Consider the following 21,893-nt stretch of genomic DNA (forward strand, 5'->3'; position numbering starts at 1 on the left):
TTGATTACAGAGCTGTACTTTATTTCACCTAGAAAAAAAAGTCATCCCTGCCCCTACCTTCCCTCTGTCCACTTTTGGACTTTTTAGCCTCGGAGCTTTTCAGGTCAGGAACACTGCTGAGCTCTTGCGTATTCACACAGTGGGTAGCATATTGTGGGTGCTACTGGAAACAATCAATAGGTTTATTGATCTTGATAGTCTGTGTATCATGAGTTTATGGCACATCTTATTGGCCAACATGATAAGTTGGCCACCTTAAAATAGGCTGGCAAAGCTACACAATAAAACAAGAACAGAAGATGGTATGTAATGTGAATGAGTAAACACTGCTGTAGGAACCTTAAGATTAGATCAAGAATTGCAAAAGTTAACTGTGAAGCCTTAAAATGTTGTATTAACATTGTCTGCATTTACACAAATTTTCCTTTTAGAAAAACCACACTGAAAACTAAAATGCATGAGACTTTTAAACCACAAATAAAATCAAGAAACATTACATGTATCATAAATAAGTATTATAACTTTATTAAATTCAAGACATAGCAATATTCAAAATAAAACAAAGTGAATAAAATCCTTTTGTTCAATACTGTACACAATGCAGAAATATCAGTGCATTTTCTATAGCATGTATTTCACCTTCATTTAGTTTGCACTAAAAACATAAGTAAGCTTTAAAATAGCTCAAATATCTCATTCAGCAGTTTAAACTGTAAACAGCTTGTTCACTTCTACTAGGAGGAGAGCATTATAGCAATGGACCTCCATTAATGAGCACCTCTTCTCTTGTGCTTATCTATAAAAGGATAAATATGTGGAAGTATGCACAAGAAACAGCTAATGCACAAGTGTTGCATCTCCCTGGACCTAAATGGAACAGTGAGGCAGACTACGGGGGAAAAAAACTGAAACAAAGAAGCAGTACTTGAAGCAAAAGGTAGATGTGACTGACATGGTTCGTAAATGGAATCATGTTTAAATCTCCCCCGCCCCGCCCAAAAACAAAACAAACCACCACACAACCAGAAAATACTGAATAGAAACTAGAACACAAGACCAGCTTGTGTTGTGTTTCCTGTTTATAATACAGTCATAAGTTTGTATACTAGATAAGGATGTAGTCATTGCTGACCATTTACTAGCAATTGTGGATAGATCTTTCCCCTGTCAGTTTTAGGACACTAACATGCATTCCTTGGACCCCTTAAGGAGAGAACAATGGGTGAAGGTTAGCAGTAGCTGGTCCAAGTCTCTGCTAGGTAATTCTGCCATGTGCCTGTTAGTGGGTGAAAGAATCCAAGAGGCACCATAAAAAAGCAGAAGTCTAACCCCTGTTGGAAGCTACTTCACTAAATTCTACTTATATCCTATTAGGTTTTCAAAATATTGGAGATATTAAAAAGACCACCATAGTCTAAACACTTTCCAATACACTTCCAACTCTTAAGTAGATGTCAACTTCCTTCTAGCCGGGTTAGCACATCCTAGCGAAAGAGAACAGGGTTTGTTCCCAGCAATGCCATCTTCAGCAAAAGATTTTAAAATGCCAAGCCTATCATTTTGGAAATGCCTGTGATATAACAAAAATACTGTACTGCACTTTCTTCCCTGATTTCGGTTTTAGACATCGAAACTGGATTTTTTTCTTAATATGCCTTTACAAAATATATTACTCTAGGATAGCATATAACTGGCCAACGTAGCTATGGTTACTCCATGTGTTTGTATACAGTCTTCAATTATACAGACCAAGACAGGCTTAGTCCAGACAAACAATTCAGAGATACGCAGCATAAGATGACTTTACCATTAATACTCCACTTTTCTGCTGAAACGGGAAGCATTTTATTACTTCATTATTTGAGAATCTTTCTTTGGATCTCAAAAACTTAGCAACATTGTTAAGAACTACTCCATCCTAAGCAACTATTGTGAATCACGTTCCAAGAATCTATGGAGAAACCACATAAGACAGGTGTTTTCGTTTCACGTGACCAACCATGTCCATTCTAGCTTTTGAGTCCTCCTTTGCTGTGGCAGCAGCTGTGATGCAGTCACCAGACCAGGACTTCATTTCTGCGCTTGCGCTGATTTCTTCTGCTTCTCTGAAGAGCTTCTCATACTTGTCCAGATATGAAGGCCTTTCAGGCAGCAGATAGTAGTGTGTTGAACTGGCCTTCTTACCATTTTCAATAATGGGAAGAATGCAAGGGACCCTGTTCGCAGATCCATCACTGTTTTGTCTTTGTAGAGCTTTGCTGCTGACATACTTAGGATCAGGGGCAAAGCTTTGTGTGGGGGGCATGACCCCATTGAGGTACAATGGCAGACTTTTAGGGCTTGGTGTACGGGAATTGCTCCGTGATAAAGGTTCTCTTGGGGGCACTTTGGGAGGCCTGTCTTCATCGCTGTATGCACTAGAAGCAACTTCTGCTGACCACCTTCTATAATCCGGTTTGAGTGCCCTAGGAGGTATAGGAACCCTAGGGGGGACCTCTGGTTTGTCTTCATCAGAATTGGGAGAAGCCCTATTTAAGTGGCTAGATAGCCTCACTACTGGTTTATTAAATGATCCAGCTGGTCCTGAATGAGACCTGCGTAAACGGCGATGCTGCTGTTCTGGAGGAGGACACAGGGTTTGTGTACATCCATTTAGGTTAGTTGTAGAGTTGGCATCTTCTGATTTCAGTCCTGCTGGGGCATCAAAATAGGCATAATTGATCTGTCCACAGCCTCTAAAGCTCCGTCTACTTGGAGCACTGGATTTAAAAGCAGAAAGTCCATAATCATCTAACAAAAAGTCAGTCTCTGAACTCGTTAAGAATTCCACCTCTCTATCGAGATCTGGAGAGGGGCCTTCAAAAATAGGCAGTGGCGGTAGTGGCCTAGAGCTGCGGTCATTGGAAGATGCAGAAGAAAATTGAGGTGGCCCATTCTTTGTTGGTGTATGAGGAGGCATCTCCTCAGAAACACAGCCCACAGTTACTGACAGTTTGCTAAAACTAGGAACAAGATCTTCATGCTTTGAACTAAGCTTCTCACTTTTGGGACTAAGAGGAGATAGGCTGGATTTCTGAGGTGGGACCCTGCCACAGCTTTCAGTAAAGCAGGAGCCATTTGTTGGTACAGGGTTTGAAATGTGCCCTAGGAGGGGAAAATAAAGTTAAGAATGTCTGTCTACATCCCCACCACCATGAATTCATGGCAGATGATCTTGCCATTCATTTGCCCCCAATTCAGCACTCGGAAAAATGCACCCTTAATACCTTAATTAACAAAAGACTCTTAACTACAGTAATCCTGAAACACCTGCATAATATATTTATGAACAGCCAGCTGTTGTCCCCTACATATAGCTTGCTTTACACAGCACATCACATGCATCCTCAGATTACTCCTAGAGGGATTCTGTGAGACAGCACCCACAGAAGATGCCCCCAGCTCCTCCTCCTGTAGATTTCCTGTGTTTCCCTGCAGAAAACAGCAGGGAAGCAAAGGAAAGCTATGCATGGGGGAGGGTGACAATGGTTGCAGTTTGGGAGGGGATTGCACCCCTCCAGAGGTGAGGCATAGGGGCACACAGGGTTACATGCCACTGCCCCACCCCTCATTCTGAAAGCACAGAGCTCCCCAGCTGAAGGAGGCCCTGTCTCAGCTCTGATGACTCCACAGCTGAATGCTGCCTCCTGTGTCCTAGTGCCAGTCATGCTCCTCTTCTGTGTGCTGGGAGCCTTCCTGCTTTCTATTATGTGCAACCGCATGTGGTATCCCCTTGGCAGCAGCTGGGGCTCCCCCTATAAGCAGGCCCATTGAACCCTCACCCTGACAAGCCCTACCACCCTAAACTCGGATCCCTCCAATGAATCTCCCATACCCAGATCTCCACCCCACTGATCCCTCACTAGCTGCACCTGGACTCCCACCCCATCAAGCCCCATCTCCCCACACCCAAACCCCCCACTGAGCCCCAACTACCTTCACCTGGCTCTTCTGCAGAGTCCCATTGCCCCTGCAACCAGAATACTTAAACAAACCTGTTCATTCAGATCTCCTACTAAGCCACCCACGCCCAGATTGCCCCACAAACCTTGGATCTGGATCCCTCCACATTAAATCCCTCCACACTTGGATCCCACTAGGCTGAGCCTGCCCATCCACACCTGGAGGACCTGTCACAGATGGAAAGGGCCCTGCGGCAGGTCCAGTCCTTGCACTGTGTCAAGGTCAGGTGCAGCCTCACTGCTGAGTTTCTGTACTGGGGGGAGGTGGAGGCTTCAGGGTGATCTCCCACCTCAGTGCGCCTCCTGTGTGCCCCACTGCCATGCCAGAGCCATATTTATTTATTGACAAATAAAATTTGCTGAATTTTGCAGAATTTTAAAATATTGTATGCATAATTTTTTGGCACAGAATTCCCTCAGGAGTATCAAAGGGAGAATATTCAGTATATATAGGGCTTATATTATAGCAGTGCTCCAGTTAAATAAGACAATTAGAGACCCATGCCACAACTTACATTAAAACAGGGCTGTGTCTCCAGGGTAGATGTTTTAAACAGGCAGTTGAATTGCCCCAACCACTGTGCAACTACTTCCACTGAGTTCTATCCCTGTAAGCAGGTTTTGCTAAATATTTGACACAACTTCTTACACTAAATATTTTCCTCAGAACAAATAAAAGTATATTAACTAGATGATCTCTTGAGGTCCCTTCCAACCCTATCAATCTATGAAGATACTAGGCAAAAATTCAGAAATGCACTGGAAGGAACTAAAGTAGTGTTTACATTCTGTCACTAGAGGGCAGCCTGGTATCTAAATTCAGAAAGTCTCTCCTACCGCAGATAAAAGGGCCAGATTTTCTCCAAAACCACTTCCACTAAACAGTTTACATCAATACATCTCAAAATCTTCAGTGTACATACCAACAGATGTACAATTTTGCTGTGCTGATGGATTCAGATTATATGGCATCGCTATAGGTTCCACGTTAAAAAAAGTCCTGAAAAGAAAAAAATTTTCTGAGTAAGTGAACCAGTTATTGGGTCCACCTATGTCATATGCTTGGTAAGAACTCTCAAATCCATTTGCAAGGTTTATTCCCCCCTACCCCACTTACTTTTCAAACCCATTGTGGCTGCTCCAGCAGGTTTTCAGACTCCCTATGCCTTGGCCATTATGGAGAAAACCAGTCTTTAATGGACCTCTCATCTCCTGAGCAGCAACTCCTGCTGTTGACATTGTGCCTTGCTCCACAATGTCTCCAAACTTTAGAAATCCACAGTTCTTGCCAGGTATCCTGCAGCTTTCATTCCCTTCAGAGGAGAGGAGGGTGTAAGTACCACTAAGCAAACATGAGTGAGTCTCCCATTTTAAAATGCCACCCAACTCTCTGAATTACAGTGACTCCTTTGTGTGAGGGCCTCTCTGGCCCAAACACCCGCTGAAAAGAAGGAAATATTTCACACATCAAAAGTGTTTCCTGTTCTGTTTCTGTGAATGTAAAAACAAATCCAACAATTAGAATAAGTTCTGTAAGAGTTCATTTTGGGGGAAAACATCAATCCAAAGATTTTCAAGTTTCAGCAAAAACAGGTGATGAATAGAAGTTTTATACCAGCAAATTTAAGACCTTGTACACATACTGAGTTACTCAGACACCAATTTTACCAAAACATACAAATCTTTGTATAACATTGTATTAGACAAACCTCCGTCTGTATTACTGTGATAAGGAGTCACTTTGCCAAGAGTTTTAACCTAAAAGGAAGCTGAAGCACAATAGCCTGGCTTCAAATCTAATCTTGTCAAAGACTCATTCTAATAGACTGAATATAAAGTGACTGCTTAAATCAAAGGTTTGATCAATCCACAAGCTTTTCAGATAAGATTATATTGAATAATTAATCACTTTAAGTGTTAGCTACTAGAAATTAAATTTGTTGGTCTCACAGTTTCCTCCTAGCATGTATCCCATAACAGTTCTAAGCTATGGGGTTAAGCAAATCTAAACAAAATGGAGTCATCTTTTTCTACAAAGCCTGTTTTGAATGTGTGCACAGTAGTTTAGTAGGCACATTCACACTGGGAAACAGGGTGTTCTGACAAACACTTGAATTTCAATTAGAAACTGTAATATATGGAATATGCTGCTTTAGAAGGTTTTGCTTGTGTGAACCCATCTACTCTCCTCCCAATTTCTGAAAGATCAGCCGTAAATTCTGGGCAGTGGAGAAACTGCAACTCAGTGGAACAAAACTCCATAAAGTGAGGAGGATTAAATATAACAAGGCAGGAGAACCTCAGTTTCTTCACCTGAATAGAGACTGATTTAAAATAAATAAATTTAAAAAGTAAACCAATTTAAAATTAAATTTGAAATTATAACAACTTAAAAGGCATACATTAAGTAAAACCTATTAACCTGAATAAAATGTATGTTAAGCTGCTTAAATAAACTTGCATAGCTACACAGTGTATCCTCCTGGTTAGCAAGTACCACCACATTTAGCGTAAAGGCTATATTTAGTTCCAAAATCAACATGTTTGAATGGTTACCAACCAATAAGATTAAAATTTTCTTTAAGAAATACATGGATATGTAATTCCGGAAAGTGATTAAAGCCATTCTATTACCTGATAGCTAGCAAATGAGATAAAGATACTCATGTATCTTTAAAGTATTAACCTCTCATTCTTTCAGTTGTACAAGCACAGACAGAGCTATCCACTATGGGGCTGAGACTGAAGTAGGACACTGATCCTCAAACTCAGTTTCATGTAGCATTAAAGACAGACATCAATCCATACCACACTGGGCAAGTGTCCTAAACTAGAAATGTTTGTTCCAACTGGTGTATGGCTGCTTATGTCATGAAGATGTGTCAACATTTTAAGTCTTCATTTGTTGCCTAGAGGACAGGTAAGGGCTCAATTTACTAGCTACTTCACACTTGTTAAGTTGTTAGAAGTGGCAAGAATTTGAAAATGCAGTTTAAAAATAATCCTTAGGCTAAAATACTAAGAATGAATCCAAGCATTCACACTAAGTTGAAAACACTGGGGTAAATCAAATCTATTGTGCTTACACGAACTGGCAAGACCATAGAGAAAGCGTCTGTTGCAGAATAAAAAAACCAAGATGAAATAGGAAGGAGACTGGTGTTTAAATACTTTGAAAGCATATGTAGAATAGAGTGCTTGCTCTGACTACATGAAAAAGCCTGCAGGGATTCTAAGAGGACCAGCCTCCACCTGCTCCCATGCCAAAACCACTAGTAGTAGTGTGTGTGTGTGTGTACCTCCTAAAATGCTGTCTAAATCTCAGCTTTCAGAGTGATTGTGCAATTATTGCCTGCTCTGAAATCCCCTTGGAGTTTTAAGCTTCCATTTCAATAGACACTTAAATATTATACTCAAAAAGGTACTTCTCATTGTTTCCATCACCTAGTTTTCTGAATTAAAAAAATAAAGACAAGTTGTGCATTCATAAAGCCTTCTCACTTCTAACAATAATCTCTTTGTGAATTCACAAAAGGTGACCTGCCTCTACGTTTCAATAGGGAAATGTGAATGGACTGTTATGAAACTGTCCCAGCCTCCTATGTTCTTGAAGTGGGAATAGGAGGGGAAGTAGGAAAGGGCAACATAACTGTATGTTCTTTACTACCAAGTCAGTTTTACCTTTTTGCACCCTGGGTTTAAAGAGTTTGTGCTACTATTTTAAAATATGCAGCAAGCTGCTTAGCATTGTGAACTTGAAGCTTAGTAAAGAGCAAATCCTGAGAATCTATAAGAGACAGCTGCATTAACTTTTGCTTTTGGATAGTACACTCTCAGTAAGGTTACTGACGAATACAACTGAAAGTCAGTATTGTTCATAAATCCATGAACATCAATTTGCAGAAGAAACTCATTTTACAGAGAAGGTAGGGTTATCCTGAGACAGTTATTGGGTTTGTGGATTAGCAAAGATTTAATAAAATATTGTACTGTCAAATCACATGACAATTTAATTCATTTTACAAAATATAATACAATATACTATCCATAACATAAATAAAGCTAAACTGCACTTATCGAAGTAACCAAACTACCATTTCCTTGGTTTATGATGTTTGTTGTGCAAATGAGTTAGCTAGCATGTTTGGTTTTCACAATGGGTTCCCGAGTTATGCTGATAAACCCTACTTGCATAGACTAAAGTGATAAGATATACAAATTTTCTTGAAGTCCTCACAGGCATGTATCTAGTCAAGAAGCTAAGTTACTATAAAGGAAAACTACAACTAGCTCTTGCTTCAGTCACTAAACTTGGGAGACCCAAGCTAAAGCAATGCAGAATAATGCGTTTGTAGCAGTTTGGTTAGCAATGTAACTGTACAAGGAGAGAATTAAATTTAAAAACATTTTTCCCAGACCATATTGCCACAAGTATAATTATTTGGATGTTACGACAGCATGTAATATATGGCATGCCCTATGTAGATTTTTTAGCTCTCCTTCTGAAAAATACATCTATGCACATACTACAATTACATTGCAGCTACAATATTTGTTTTTCATATCTGACCAGAAATTAAAATGTGAATTTCCATTTCTCAGCTCCAACTCAATCTATTGTTGTGATCTTGCAGAATGTTTTATCAGCCATTTTTTCTGAAAGCTACAGAACATTTAGATACCTCAGTTATTTATTTATTGGCATTTCTGTCAGGCAATCACCATCACAATACTCAAATGACTCCTGGGTGAATTCCGTGCCACTCTGCGTGCACAGAATTCATGTCCTACAGATTTTTGCTTCCCCACAGAAAAATGACTGACAGGGAAGCTGCAAGAGCAGTCACGCACCACTCCCTAGCAGCGCAGGTACAACATTTCGGGCACCCAGAGAAGCCGGCTGAGAGGTAAACCACCATAGGACTGAGCCAGTAGCTCCTACCCTGAGCCAGGTCAGCTGCTAGTCCTAGCTTGGATGGAGGCAGGAGAGGACAGGACTCTCTTCCCCTGCAAGTAGCAGCCAGGGCAGTGTCAGACCAACCTCCAGAAACCTCCCCCAGCTGCAGGAAACATCCTCCCGTGCTTCCTGCCCCCATCACTCCTCAGCTGCAGGGGGAGAGGTCACTGTACAGGGAGCTGCTCCCACATCTACTCAACCCCTGTGCATCCAGACCTCTCATACTCAGACTTCCCTGCCAAGCCTCATCTGGTACATCCAGAACCCTGCAGGCCCTCCATGCCCAAACCTCACCCTGCTGAACCTCAACCCCTGCATCTGGAGCCCTCTGAACCCAGACTTCCAGCCTCCAGACCCTCATCCCTGCACCCAGATCACCCCCCACTGAGCTCCCTGCACTCAAACCATCAACCTGAGCCCCCACATCCAGACCCCCACACCACTGACCAACAACTGTACTCAGATCCCACCTCACCAAGCCCCATTCCTCCAGCACACAGATTCCCCCCTACTGAGACCCCTACACCCAGACCCCTCCACTGAGCCCCAAAAACCTTCATCTGCAAGCCTCTGTAGAGTCCCATCGCTCCTGCACCAGGAACTTCCCCAATGAGCCTCTGTGCATCCAGATCCCCCCACTGAACTGCCTGCAGACAAACTGTCCCACATGGAATCCTCTCACCCCACAGTGAACCCCTCCACATTTGGATCCTACCTGATTGAGCCTACCTGCCCCACACCTGGTGCAGACAAGCATGGTCCCTGGGTGTTTCTAGGGCAGGCCCTGGCCTTGTGCTGTGTCAGGGTCAGATACAGCCTCACCACTGAATTGTGTTCTAGGGGTGGGATGGCTGCAGGGTGATCTTTCACCTTCATGCAGCCAGTGGCCTTGCTCCCTACTGCCATGCTGGAGCCTCTGCATTTGACAAATAAAACTTGTCAAATTTTAAAATATTGTGCACAGAGTTATTAAATTTTGTCACCACAGAATTCCTCAGGAGTATCAAAGTATTCTGATATGCACAGGAGGTCAAACTATGCCTTAAGTATGCAGCACACGTAATGGAATTGGATGCAATTTGCAGTGAAAATTGTTGAATGCCAACAAAAAAACCTGGACAGGGATTACATTCTGTGATGCTACCTGCTGAAGGGATAAAAGATCATGCTTTATGACAATGGTCCCCAACCTTTTCTTCTGGCGGGCACCAGATGAAGGACCATGGTGGCGGTCAAGCATCTGCCGAAATGCCACCAAATTTCGGCAGCGACACCTCGATGAGGTCACTTATCAGCAGCAAGTGGCGTCATCGACGTGTGTCACTGCCAAAATGCTGTTGAATTTCAACGGATGCTCGACCACCGTCTAGGACTTGGGCGTGCACATTTAGATGCCCCCGCAGGCACCACGTTGGGGACCCCGCTCTATGACATAAAGAGTTAAAAGCTACATCCATCTACTATACATTCTCAGAAGGAAAAAATTGCTACTTTAAAAGCAGTAAGAACACATGTTCTTAACCTAGTTTTGCTCACCTTGCCACTACATATCATTAACGAATCTCAGAAGCAATTCATAGGAGGGGCACATTTTTGTCATACAAGTCATCCGTTCAGTTTAGCTCTTCCTTATTTGACAATATGATGTCATTTCCTCCTATAATATACTTTTAGAAGGAGATTTCTGTTAATTTGGAATGATAGCTAACCCTTTGTGCTGTTTTTAACATTTAACCATTTTAGATCCTAAGTAGAAAGCCTATTGAGGTTACTATTTAATCTACTTCCTGAAACTCATGGCATACTGTAATTAATTAGGCTTTGAAAGTCTAGTTTCTCCAGTGGTCATTATATAATGCCAAGAAACCCACATCCGGCAAACAATCCTAACAACATGACTTGTTTGAAACCATTTGTTTTACACATAATTGTATCTTATTTGTAGAGCACCATAAGTGTCCTCAGTGCTTTTCAGAGCAATAAGACAGTTTCTAATCCACAGCTGTGATCTAAGTCACAGACTAAAAATTCAATCCTTTATTTGGATTTTTCAACCATGAGCATCAATCTTTAGGAACATTATATAAACAAAACAGACTTAAAATATATTGGATAACCCTAAAAAGCTTCATGGACAAATTATATTTTAGGGCAAGATTTGAGTGAAGAGAGTGGTAGCTTGGTGCACACAGACAGGAAGACTGTTCAAAGCATAAAGGGCAGCAGGCAGGGTGAAGATGACAAAGGAACAAATAGCTTGAAAAAAGATGGACAATAGGTAGAAATAAAAGCAGAGATTGGAAGAAGGGAAGTTGTGCAGAAGCTTAAAGTTGTCGCAGAAGGAGAACAGCTAAAGCAACTAGAACAGCTCTGAGAGAAAGTGATTTTTGGATGGACTGAAGGGATTTTTCTATTTGCCATCTACAGGGGACTTAGCCCAGGTTTTAACTGTACTTAATTCAGTGATCCAAAACACAGTATTTCAGGGAACTTCTAAATTGGGGACTAAAAACTAACAATTAAGTAGCGAAATGAGCGCCCTGCCTGTTTGTCAGATTTCAGCCTCATGCTCAGCCCTGGTATCCAGCAGTGGTTCCCAACTACTCTATCATTTTCAGGAGTCTGATTCTGGCTCTGGGCAGTGCGACTTTCGCTTGAGCCCCAGGAGGCAGAGCTTGGGCTTCAGCATGTACCTTAGCTTCATGGGACCCCTGCTTGCCACCCCCTAATGCAGGCCCTGCACTTGCAACCGCCCTAAACCCACCCTCTGGTTGAAAAAACATTGATATTGTAGATACAGGCAGTGACTTCTTTATACTGCTCTACGAATTTTTAGCTTGTACTGACTTTGCTAATGCTTTTTATGTAGCCTGTTGTAAAACTAGGCAAATATCTAGATGAGCTGACATACCTCCTGGAAGACCTCTACTGCCACCCCCACTCCACTAACGGGGTATGTGTACCCCTGGCTGACAACCACTGGTATATAGTATCATGCAGTCTTACAGTGGATACAGGCAGCTCACATTTAAAAAAATAAAAGATAACACAACTGGCTCAAATTATGCCAACATCTAAATAACTATACTAAATTTGATAAATTCCACATTACTGTACCAGAAATTCAGAATTAAGACTTTTCACTTCTACAATACCTCATGTGCTGGGAAGGAGGGAAGGGTTCGGGTCAGGGTCAAGGTGAGGGTCTTGCATCAAAATTTCAGTTTCCTCTCTCCAAAAGAAAGGTGTTAACTAAGCCCTAAAGAAACCTGTCAGCTTTCTGTCTGGGGCACACTTGATGAAAGCTTATTAGATTATTTGTATTTCAAAGACAACTTGCAAAAGACAGAAAAATGGGTTTTGTGGCCTTTTTAGCTTCTTTATGGTACATAAAGAAGGCCTGACTGAGAGGCTTGGTTAAAATATTCTGCTTGTTTTTTTACATGAGAAATGCAGACCACATCTGCCCTGGAGAACTCTATGATGGTGGTAGAACTATTAACAACATCAAGAGAGACTAAAAGAGCAGACTTCAGTTTGGCTATTTAAATTGTAGGTTTGTTGTTTGTTTTTGCTACTACCTATTTTAACTCCCATGTCTATTCAGTACTGAAGACAAAGGCTGTCTTTGTTAAAGATTCACACTCTCCTCTTCCTCCCCTTTCCCCCGCCTCTTCAATTAATGCGTATGAGCTCACAATAACCACCCGAGGCAAGCCCCCACTCCCCTGCCTTCCTGTGCCAAGATTAAGAAAGTAGATCCAGCATTCACAATCTTTTCAAAAGGTAGAGGCTGTCTACATTGGCAACTAAAGAACAAAACAGTGTTAAAAACCCACCCCCCAAAGACAAAAGTTTTGCCAATAGCGCTTTGTCCACAGGAGAACTCTTCAGCAGGAACACCGACTTTTCATTGTGCCGGGGGGGGGGGGTACTGAACTCCCCCACCCCCCAGGCACTGCCCTCACCCTGCCCACACTCCAGCCCTTCTCTCAAGCCCACCCCCCATCCCCACCTCTTCCAGACCCTTCCCCCGAGTGCACCATGTTCTCCATCCTTTCCCCTCCCCCAACAGCTGATTGCAGAGGCAGGAGGCATAAGGAAGGAGGGAGAGGCGCTGATTCCTGGTGCCTGGCAGTGGGCAGGAGGCACTGCAGGGAGGGAAGGGGAACGTGCCGATATGGGGGCTGTTGGTAGGTGCTCCGTACCCATTTTTTCCCTGTCGGTGCTCCAGCCAGAGAGCACCCACGGAGTCTGTGCCTATGGGTGGGACAGCTCTCTCCTGGCAACAATCAGCAACTACACTGCACACATTTTAGTGGCACAGCTGTAGCAGCATAGTCAAGAAGAACACTGGGAGCTGGTGGAAGGAGTGCCTCCTAACACTGGTGTGCATCCTTCAAACACTGTACCATGGAATGACAAAGATTCAAAAATCTGCCAGTGACCTTGTCCCACAGAGCCTTTGCCATCCAATATACCATCCTTACCTGCAGACTAGAAATAACAGTATAATTTAGCCATGATCTATTAAGAACTCTTGAGCTGTAGATAAGTTCCATGAGACCACTGAAGTTTCAAAGTCACTATACACCGTTCATATTGTGCAATTAGAGTAGTGTGCATTCGCAGGAAGTGTACAGAATGAAGATATATGTTATACATAAAGTGTACAGTGCTGTCTTTGGTTTTGACCATTACAAACAGGCTATTGGGGGGGGGGGAGGAAGCCATGAGCATATTAAGGGCTAGAGTGATTAAGAAAATTTCAGCCATCTTAAATTAGTATGCAAAAAGCAGCATCTGAACCCACAAAATGCCTTCAGTTAAAGGTTAACAAATCAACTAGAAAGAAAAAGTTGCTACTACCCACTCTGATGGTTCAGTCCGGGGGGGGGGGAATTATGACAGAGTTATAACTCCTGAAAACAGAAGTGTGTAATGGAAATACTAGACCTATAAGTAGCCACATTAAAGTGTGCTGCAATAAGTTAGACAGTAAATGTGTGACGTGTAACTAGTTTTAACAAAAAAAAAAAATTCCAAAGATACCTTCCTTTCTATGGTGCTTACAAAGTGTACATGTTGATGCAGACTTTTAAACTATACATTTGTTTTCTCTGTAACTTCTACAGCTTGGTGATAGAGTAAAGCTGTACCTGCAATTTCAGTGACAAGCTTTCAAAGAAACAAAAATAAATTATCTTCTTCTGGCTCAGTTTCTTCATTCCTAACACAAGATTGTGTTAATGTGCCAACAACATTTTAGGATGAAGAATGGGGACCTCAATGTTGGTGCAATACTTAAGCACATTGAAGTCACTGAGTACTGATGTGAGTAAAGTTGTACATACATACATGTTTGTAGGATCATGGCTTAAAATTGGAACATATATTATGTATTTTACTGCTTGGCAAAATTAATGTAATTAAATTCCCTGGAGCATGCTCAAATAGCACTACAACATTTAGTAGGAGACCAGGTTAAATAATAAACAGGAAAATGTCTCCCCATCCCATTCTAAAATCCAAATATTTAGTTAACCACTGCACTTAATAAATAAGAAGTTAGCATAATAATTATGGCTGAGAGAAGAAGGGTAGACAGGATACAAGTGTTGTCTTTTCTGGATCAACACAAGTAAAAAAAGTCACTAATTTTTGGACCCAAAACACCTTGTCTTCAGATACTGGCAGGTGACTCAAAAGTTAGGTGATTCTGTAACTTCGTTTGTCCTATAACATGTCATTACAAACTCAATAGTTTTTCCTTCAGGACCACTGTGACTAGTCTGAAATAAGGTAAACAATTAATGGTGAAGACTGACTAAAAGACTTCCCTTGCCTTCCAGAGAACTTGGAGCTAAAGTTTTAGTCACAGGCCCTAAGCTGTGCTATGATCCTAGTATCTGTAAACTGAACTTAGGGAAGTGCTTAAAGCAGGGGTTCCCAAACTGTGGGTCAGGACCCTAAAGTGCATCATGAACTCACTTTAATGGGGTCCCTGGGGCTAGTGTTAGATTTGCTGAGGTCTAAGGCCAAGGCCTGAGGGCTACGGCCCTGGGCAGGAGGCTAAAGTTACATGCCCCCTGCCCAGGGCTGAAGCCCTTGGGCTTCAGCTTCGGCCCACCAGCCCAGGGCGGCGGGGCTCGGGCTCCAGTCCTCCTGCCTGAGGCCACGTAGTAATTGATGTTGTCAGGAGCGGGTCACGGTACAATGACGTTTGAGAACCACCGACTTAAAGTACAACTTAAAAAAAAAAGGTTAGAGCTCCGGCACCTCTAGCTAGAGCCTAAGCCCTAGGACGCAGTCCAGTCTGTGTGGGGCCAAACCCGCTCTGCTAGAACCGGGACAAAAACAGTCACTGACCCGCAGCGCCGAGCGCCGTCCGTGTCCAGGAGCCAGGAAACAGCCGGGCACTTGGGGCTTCAGCCGCCCCTGCCCTCACCAGGCAGCTGCCTGGCCGCCAGTCCCGCCCCACCCGGCTGGCAGGTGCACCTGAAAACACCCAGACGCCTCCGCACAGCTGCGGCCCCAGCCCGAGCCACGGGTGCGTGACTCACGCGCCAGTCACGGTCCCGCCGCCCCCGGGCGCTGCTCTGCCGGCGCCGCGGCTCGCCCCCTCCCAGCGCTGGCATCGACCGGCCAACGCGGCAGCCCCCGCCAGCCGCGGGAGTGCGAGGCGCCTTCGCTCGGCTGCCCGCGGAGGCTCCGGGGAGCCGCGACTGCTGGGTGCGGCGGCCGCAGGCAAAGCCAGGCTGGAGGAGCCGGAGGCCCCAGCGCCTCACCGTAGGGCCCGGCTGCCATGGCAACGAGCGCTCCGAGAGCGTTGCCTAGGGCAGTGGCGGCCGAGCCCAGGGTCGCTGGTGGGGCCGCCCCGCGGGGGGCAGCTCCCGGGTCAGCCCGGCAGCCCCGGGAATCACTCACCCAGACGGCGCCCCGGCTCCGCATATCCCTGCCCGCCTTGGGGAACACTGCGCGTGCGCCACACTCCAGCCCCGCTAGCACGATCCCAGTAAATCCTGCCCGCGCGGGGCTCGCTGCCGCCTTTCATAGGCTGGTGGGCGCGGCCAACCCTGTAGACCACGCCCCTAGCCGGGCCGCGCTCGCTCCCCCCACCCCGCCATCACCGGCTTCAGAGATAAGCCTTAAAGGGGCAATGGCCAGCTGGCGCGCGAGAGACAGGACACGTCGGTGTGGGGTCCGCCAGTGGCACGTGCAGCTGTGCAGGCGGAGCGTTGCTCTAGCAACGGCTCCTGGCGTGCAGGCTGCCGCGTAATCTGGCCTTATTCCTCCCGCTCCAGCACTGTCCTGCTTGCATGGCCTGCCTCTGTGCAGCCGCCTGCACAGCCAGCCCATGGGTGCCACTGCTGTGCAAGGGACTAATGCTCAGAGCACTGCCCTGCTGTGGTCTGTGCCTATGGGGCTAGATGCAGGATGGCCTAGTGGGTAGGGGAGAAGAGGGGGGGTTCAATTCACTGCTTTGCCACAGAAGCCAGGTGACCTTGGGCAAGTCACCAGGGCTGATGAGAGGGGGGAAGTCAGTACAAATTACCAGGACCTGGCAGTTTGGAAGGGGTGTGACTTCCCCAACTTTGTCTGCCCCCTTTAGCCAGTCTGCCCTTGTTGGGGGGCCCCCAAAATTTTTTTTCACCAGGGCCCAAACCCACTCTCAATGGCCCTGCAAGTTACTTAGCCTCTCTGTGCCTCAGTTCCCCATCTGTGAAGCAGGGTTAACAGTGCCCAATCTGACAGGTGTTGAGTGACCACACGGTAGCTTATGGAATGCTCAGCTGCAGCATTAATGAGGATAAAGACAGATATATAGAATGCTCCACATTTGTTCATAAAAACGTATTTCAAAAGTTTGACCCTGTTAACACACACAATTGTAGGACTGGAAGGGACCTAGAGAGGTCATCTAGTCCAGTCCCCTGCACTCATGGCAGGACTAAGTATTATCTAGACTATCCTTTACAGATGCTTGTCTAACCTGCTTTTAAAAATCTCCAATGACAGATTCCACAACCTCCTTAGGCAACTTATTCCAGCGCTTAACTGCCCTGACTGGAAGTTTTTCCTAATGTCCAACCTAAGCCACCCTTGCTGCAATTTAAGCCCATTGCTTCTTGTCCTATCAGAGGTTAAGGAGAACAGTTTTTCTCCCTCCTCCTTGTAACAACCTTTCATTACTTGAAAAGTTATCATGTCTCCTCTTGGTCTTCTCTTCTCCAGACTGAATAAACTCAAATTTTTCAATCTTCCCTAACAGGTCACATTTTCTAATAATTTTTGTGGACAAATTCAGAATCAATAGTATGTTGACAACTCCCATCTTAACATTTGTCTTTCTACAGATATGACCAAGATCTCATAACGCCTTGAAGAAAAATAGATTAACAGATTTTAAGGCTAGAAGAGACCATTAGGATAATTCCATCTGAACTGTATAACACAGACCATAGTACCTAATGCCCCAAAAATCTGCTTCAGTCCCACAACTTCTGCTTGAGCTACAGAGAGCATATCTTTTAGAAAAGTCTCTAGCCTTGATTAAAAGACTTAAATAAATGGATGAAAAGCAGCTGACTCAAGCCTAAACCAGGGAAGACAGAATTGATATTGGTAGGAAGAGACAGACATTCTGGAGAGGTGACTGAAACCTTGTCCTCAATAGAGGATAAAATTCTAAGTCATCTACACATCAAGGAGGTGTGCATCATACTGTACTCTTCTCTGTTGCTGGACAACAGAGACTGAAACAGTGATGAGGATGACCTTCTCCCATCTCCAGGTGGCCAGAATATTCTGCCCTTTGAGAAAATGACCTTTCCATCATGATCAATGTCTTTCCTCTGTTCCAGTTTAGATTTCTGGTGGTGAAAATGAAGGCATTATGGACATTCAACATGTATAACATATAGCCACTGGCAAATTAAGAGACTGAGAGCACATCACTCCAAGCACCACATGATCCACTGGCTCCCTATTTATTTCTGGGTCCACTTTCTATTAACGTCATACCAAATTGAAAGCTTATGCTCAAATAAATGGGTTAGTCTCTAAGGTGCCACAAGTACTCCTGTTCTTTTTGCAAATTGAAATCTATAAATCCCCTAAAACACATTTTGCTACCTTCACACTGTGTAGTACCTTAGTATTGCTTTCAATGGCATTACTTAATGTGAATAAGGGGACAAAAGTAGGCTGTGGTATTAGAGATTGCCTCTTCAGCTGCTATCCACTGAGAACATTGCATTCTGGAAGAACTTTGCAATTGACAGAGCCAAGATGAGACTCTTGGGACCCTGGAACAGAGTTTTCTTGATGGTCATTTAGATTGCAATCTCTGTAGGGTGGGAATTTTTTTTATTTTATGTTTGTATAGTGGCAGCACAATGTGGCCCCAATCCTAACTGGAGCAATAGCACTATAATATAAATAAGAAGTAGTAAGAAGATTCCTTACAGTGGAACTCATAACTGCAGGAGATCAAACTGAGTGTTTTCAGAACACAATGCAATTTTTGGAGAAAATGTCCCACTGTCCTCTATAACTACAATTTTTTTTCACATGACCAGATACTGAGAATAAGGTGGGAAAAAATTAGGAAGACAACGAATAGAGAAAAAGAAAATGAAAGAAGCATGGAGGGTCAGGTCTCTTTGGAGAGGGTAAGGATTGGAGAGGGTCAGGTCTCTTTGGACAACTTTAGCTCCTAGATATCATGGCATATCCTTTATTCAGTTACTACAAGCCATGGCCATGGGAATGCTAGAAATAGAAAGATAACTAGTATCACATTAGCAAAATATACACGCAGGAAAAATGGATAGAGCAAGACGAACAAAGTAGAGACTTTCTAATTTAACAGTCTCGGCTATCATTTTTAATTTTCTTCCTTTGGGAAGTCAACTAAGTTCCAAGGGGAAACTGCATCGTTTGTTGCAGCAGGTGATGGTTTATTGGACCAGGCCTTAAATCTAGGTTTTTTCTTTTTTCTGAAGAGGCAAGTGAGTAGCTGACTGAACTACTGTGCAAGCTCATTTCAGGAAAAGCTGTATGAGAAGGGGATGTTTCATGAAACCCAGGGAACAGAAGGCTCAGTTGTTCCACTTTGAGGATTTTTCTTCATTTACGCTATCCCCTTGATGTGCCTAGCACACCTTGATTGTCCATTGACACTAATAAAGGTAGTTAATCCTGCTTTAGACTAGATAAACTGTTGGTCTCCTAGCAGATTGGCATGCATGCAACTTGGGGGTACTTTGAGAGAGGCTGGATATTTTAAGAAAACACCATCTTCAATTTCTTGAATTGACCTTGGTTTACAATTTCCTCTACTCAGCTGCAGTTTATAAAGTCATATTTTACAATCAGCAGCCTTCAATAGCTGCTAATGTCCTGAGAATTGTCCCCTAGGGCAACATTAGCTGCGACTTTTCTGAACATAAGAACTAAAATGATTAAAGTTTCTAAATTTCAGGTTTAGTAATAATGCTCTTCTATTTCAATAGCTCCTTTCATCCACTAGGATCCCAAAGTACTTTACAAATCTGGGTGTGATCCTGCAGTCCTTACTCAGGAAAATCTGTTGAAAGGCACCATACTTAGAAATCACTTCTCTGGGCTTGTCTACATCAGAAAGTTGCAGCGCTGGTGAGGGAGTTACAGCGCTGCAACTTTGAAGGTGTACACATCTGCAGGGCACCACCAGCGCTGCAACTCCCTGTTTGCAGCGCTGGCCGTACTCCCGTTTTGTCTCGGGTGTAGAGGATCCAGCGCTGGTGATCCAGCGCTGGTAATCCAATGTAGACAGTTACCAGCGCTTTTCTTGACCTCCGTGGAAGGAGGAAGCCTCTGGTAATCAAGCTGGTTTCCTTTCCCGGTTTGCTCTCTCGGTCCCGGAGCCAGCCAGCAAACCGCAGGGAAGGAGACCTGCTTGCTCGGGGTTCCGGGACCGAGAGAGCAAACCGGGAACGCCGCGGTTTGCTCTCTCGGTCCCGGAGCCAGCCAGCAAACCGCAGGGAAGGAGACCTGCTTGCTCGGGGTTCCAGGACCGAGAGAGCAAACCGGGAACGCCGCGGTTTGCTCTCTCGGTCCCGGAGCCACCCAGCAAACCGCAGGGAAGGAGACCTGCTTGCTCGGGGTTCCGGGACCGAGAGAGCAAACCGCGGCGAAGCTGGTTTCCTTTCCCGGTTTGCTCTCTCGGTCCCGGAACCCCGAGCAAGCAGGTCTCCTTCCCTGCGGTTTGCTGGCTGGCTCCGGGACCGAGAGAGCAAACCGCGGCGTTCCCGGTTTGCTCTCTCGGTCCCGGAACCCCGAGCAAGCAGGTCTCCTTCCCTGCGGTTTGCTGGCTGGCTCCGGGACCGAGAGAGCAAACCGCGGCGTTCCCGGTTTGCTCTCTCGGTCCCAGAACCCCGAGCAAGCAGGTCTCCTTCCCTGCGGTTTGCTGGCTGGCTCCGGGACCGAGAGAGCAAACCGCGGCGTTCCCGGTTTGCTCTCTCGGTCCCGGAACCCCGAGCAAGCAGGTCTCCTTCCCTGCGGTTTGCTGGCTGGCTCCGGGACCGAGAGAGCAAACCGCAGCGAAGCTGGTTTCCTTTCCCGGTTTGCTCTCTCGTCCCGGAACCCCCCTTGAAGCCGCCCAACAGCGCTGCAGTGTGGCCACATCTAACACCACTTGCAGCGCTGGTTGCTGTAAGTGTGGCCACTCTGCAGCGCTGGCCCTATACAGCTGTACTAATACAGCTGTAACAACCAGCGCTGCAAAATTTTAGATGTAGACATGGCCTAAGTCACTGTAGGAAACACAGCAACACTACATAACATGGTAGGGCAGAGAATGAAGGACAACACAATATCCAGTTGAAATTCACAGAGAATTTTGATGGGCAAAATAATCTAGGTTAAACAACTGTTGTTGTTTTTTTTAAACAAAAAGTACCACATCAGTTTTAATGATCCCAGGTGGCCAGGACCTAAGTTTTATGTCTCATCTAAGAAATACTGTTAAAGGGTTTTTAATATTGCAATAGGGTGTTTTGAAATATTTTGACATTTATAATTACTATTCACAACTGAATCCACATTAATCAACAATGCTAGAGAAAGATGGTACAGTAAATGTTTAAAGAGGTTATTAAAGAAATAGATCAAATAATTCTCAAACTTCTTGCAGGTTGTTTGAGTTAACACTTTTCATTATGAACTAGTTTGTATGTTTCCAGCTGGTTTATGAGTATACACACACACACACACACACACACACTTACAGAAAGGTCCTCTGGAATTTAATGGACTATATATGGAAAGAAAATTATATCCCTTCTACAGATTTCTATGAAATAATTAACAAACCTAAATTAAGGTTAGCATTTTATATTAAGTTCTGTAGGTAGTTCTAAAGTCGTTTCTGTAGAACCTATTACATTTTTATAGAATTCTATTTGTTAAACCCTACTAAATTCTACAGGATTTTTTTAAAATAAAAGTACGGAGAGCAACAGATATGATTTGAAGTTTATGTGCTTATCTCTTTCATTCATAAGGCTGTGGGAAGGGACAGTGCCCCCCTCCCAACTTGATAAATTGGAATAAATATTAAATGAAAAGCCATGTGTTAAAAATACCCTTACACTGTTTCTGTGCCACAGCTATATGCTTAACTGAGATGACAACTGTCACCTAAATTAGAAGGCATCACCAAAGACATATGTGTAACTATTTTGCTACCTCCAAACCTGGCTGCTCCTCTCTCATGATCGGTCCTTGAATCCTCTGTTCAGTGAGGTCTGTCCCAACAGACAGAAAGCAGTTTGTATTTCTCAAATTGTCTTTCTATCATTTGCTTCCACTGTAGCTTCAGTTCTCTGCTTTTCCTTTCAGGCTTATTTCTTTACTCAAATCCAGTTCCTGACTTCTTCCTAGTGAATATT

The 21,893-nt window shown here is 44.1% G+C and overlaps 1 protein-coding gene and 1 long non-coding RNA gene across 2 annotated transcripts; one reads left to right on the top strand and one right to left on the bottom strand.

Annotated features, from left to right (window-relative positions):
• Positions 1-498: 498 nt before the first annotated feature.
• Positions 499-15,975, bottom strand: ERRFI1 (ERBB receptor feedback inhibitor 1). Its single transcript, XM_030537631.1, has 4 exons — positions 15,886-15,975; positions 5,119-5,314; positions 4,925-5,001; positions 499-3,144 (listed from the first exon to the last, which is right to left on the bottom strand). Exons 2-4 carry the CDS (start codon positions 5,238-5,240, stop codon positions 1,952-1,954), a joined length of 1,392 nt encoding a protein of 463 aa, XP_030393491.1. The 5' UTR covers positions 5,241-5,314; positions 15,886-15,975; the 3' UTR covers positions 499-1,951.
• LOC115636915 lies at positions 11,877-19,579 on the top strand. Its single transcript, XR_003997102.1, has 3 exons — positions 11,877-12,510; positions 14,094-14,292; positions 18,966-19,579. It is a non-coding gene; the product is annotated as an uncharacterized LOC115636915 (long non-coding RNA).
• Positions 19,580-21,893: the final 2,314 nt, after the last annotated feature.

This window comes from Gopherus evgoodei, chromosome 18, assembly GCF_007399415.2.
Source record: "Gopherus evgoodei ecotype Sinaloan lineage chromosome 18, rGopEvg1_v1.p, whole genome shotgun sequence".
Classification (NCBI taxonomy): Eukaryota; Metazoa; Chordata; order Testudines; family Testudinidae; genus Gopherus; species Gopherus evgoodei.

Coding starts and splice junctions, on each gene's coding strand:
- ERRFI1 (XM_030537631.1), bottom strand. CDS start 5,240: ATGTCAACAGCAGGAGTTGCTGCTCAGGAGATGAGAGGTCCATTAAAG. Junction 5,002..5,118: donor AGCCACAATGGGTTTGAAAA/GTAAGTGGGGTA, acceptor TTTTCTTTTCAG/GACTTTTTTTAACGTGGAAC. Junction 3,145..4,924: donor GCAAAATTGTACATCTGTTG/GTATGTACACTG, acceptor TTCCCCTCCTAG/GGCACATTTCAAACCCTGTA.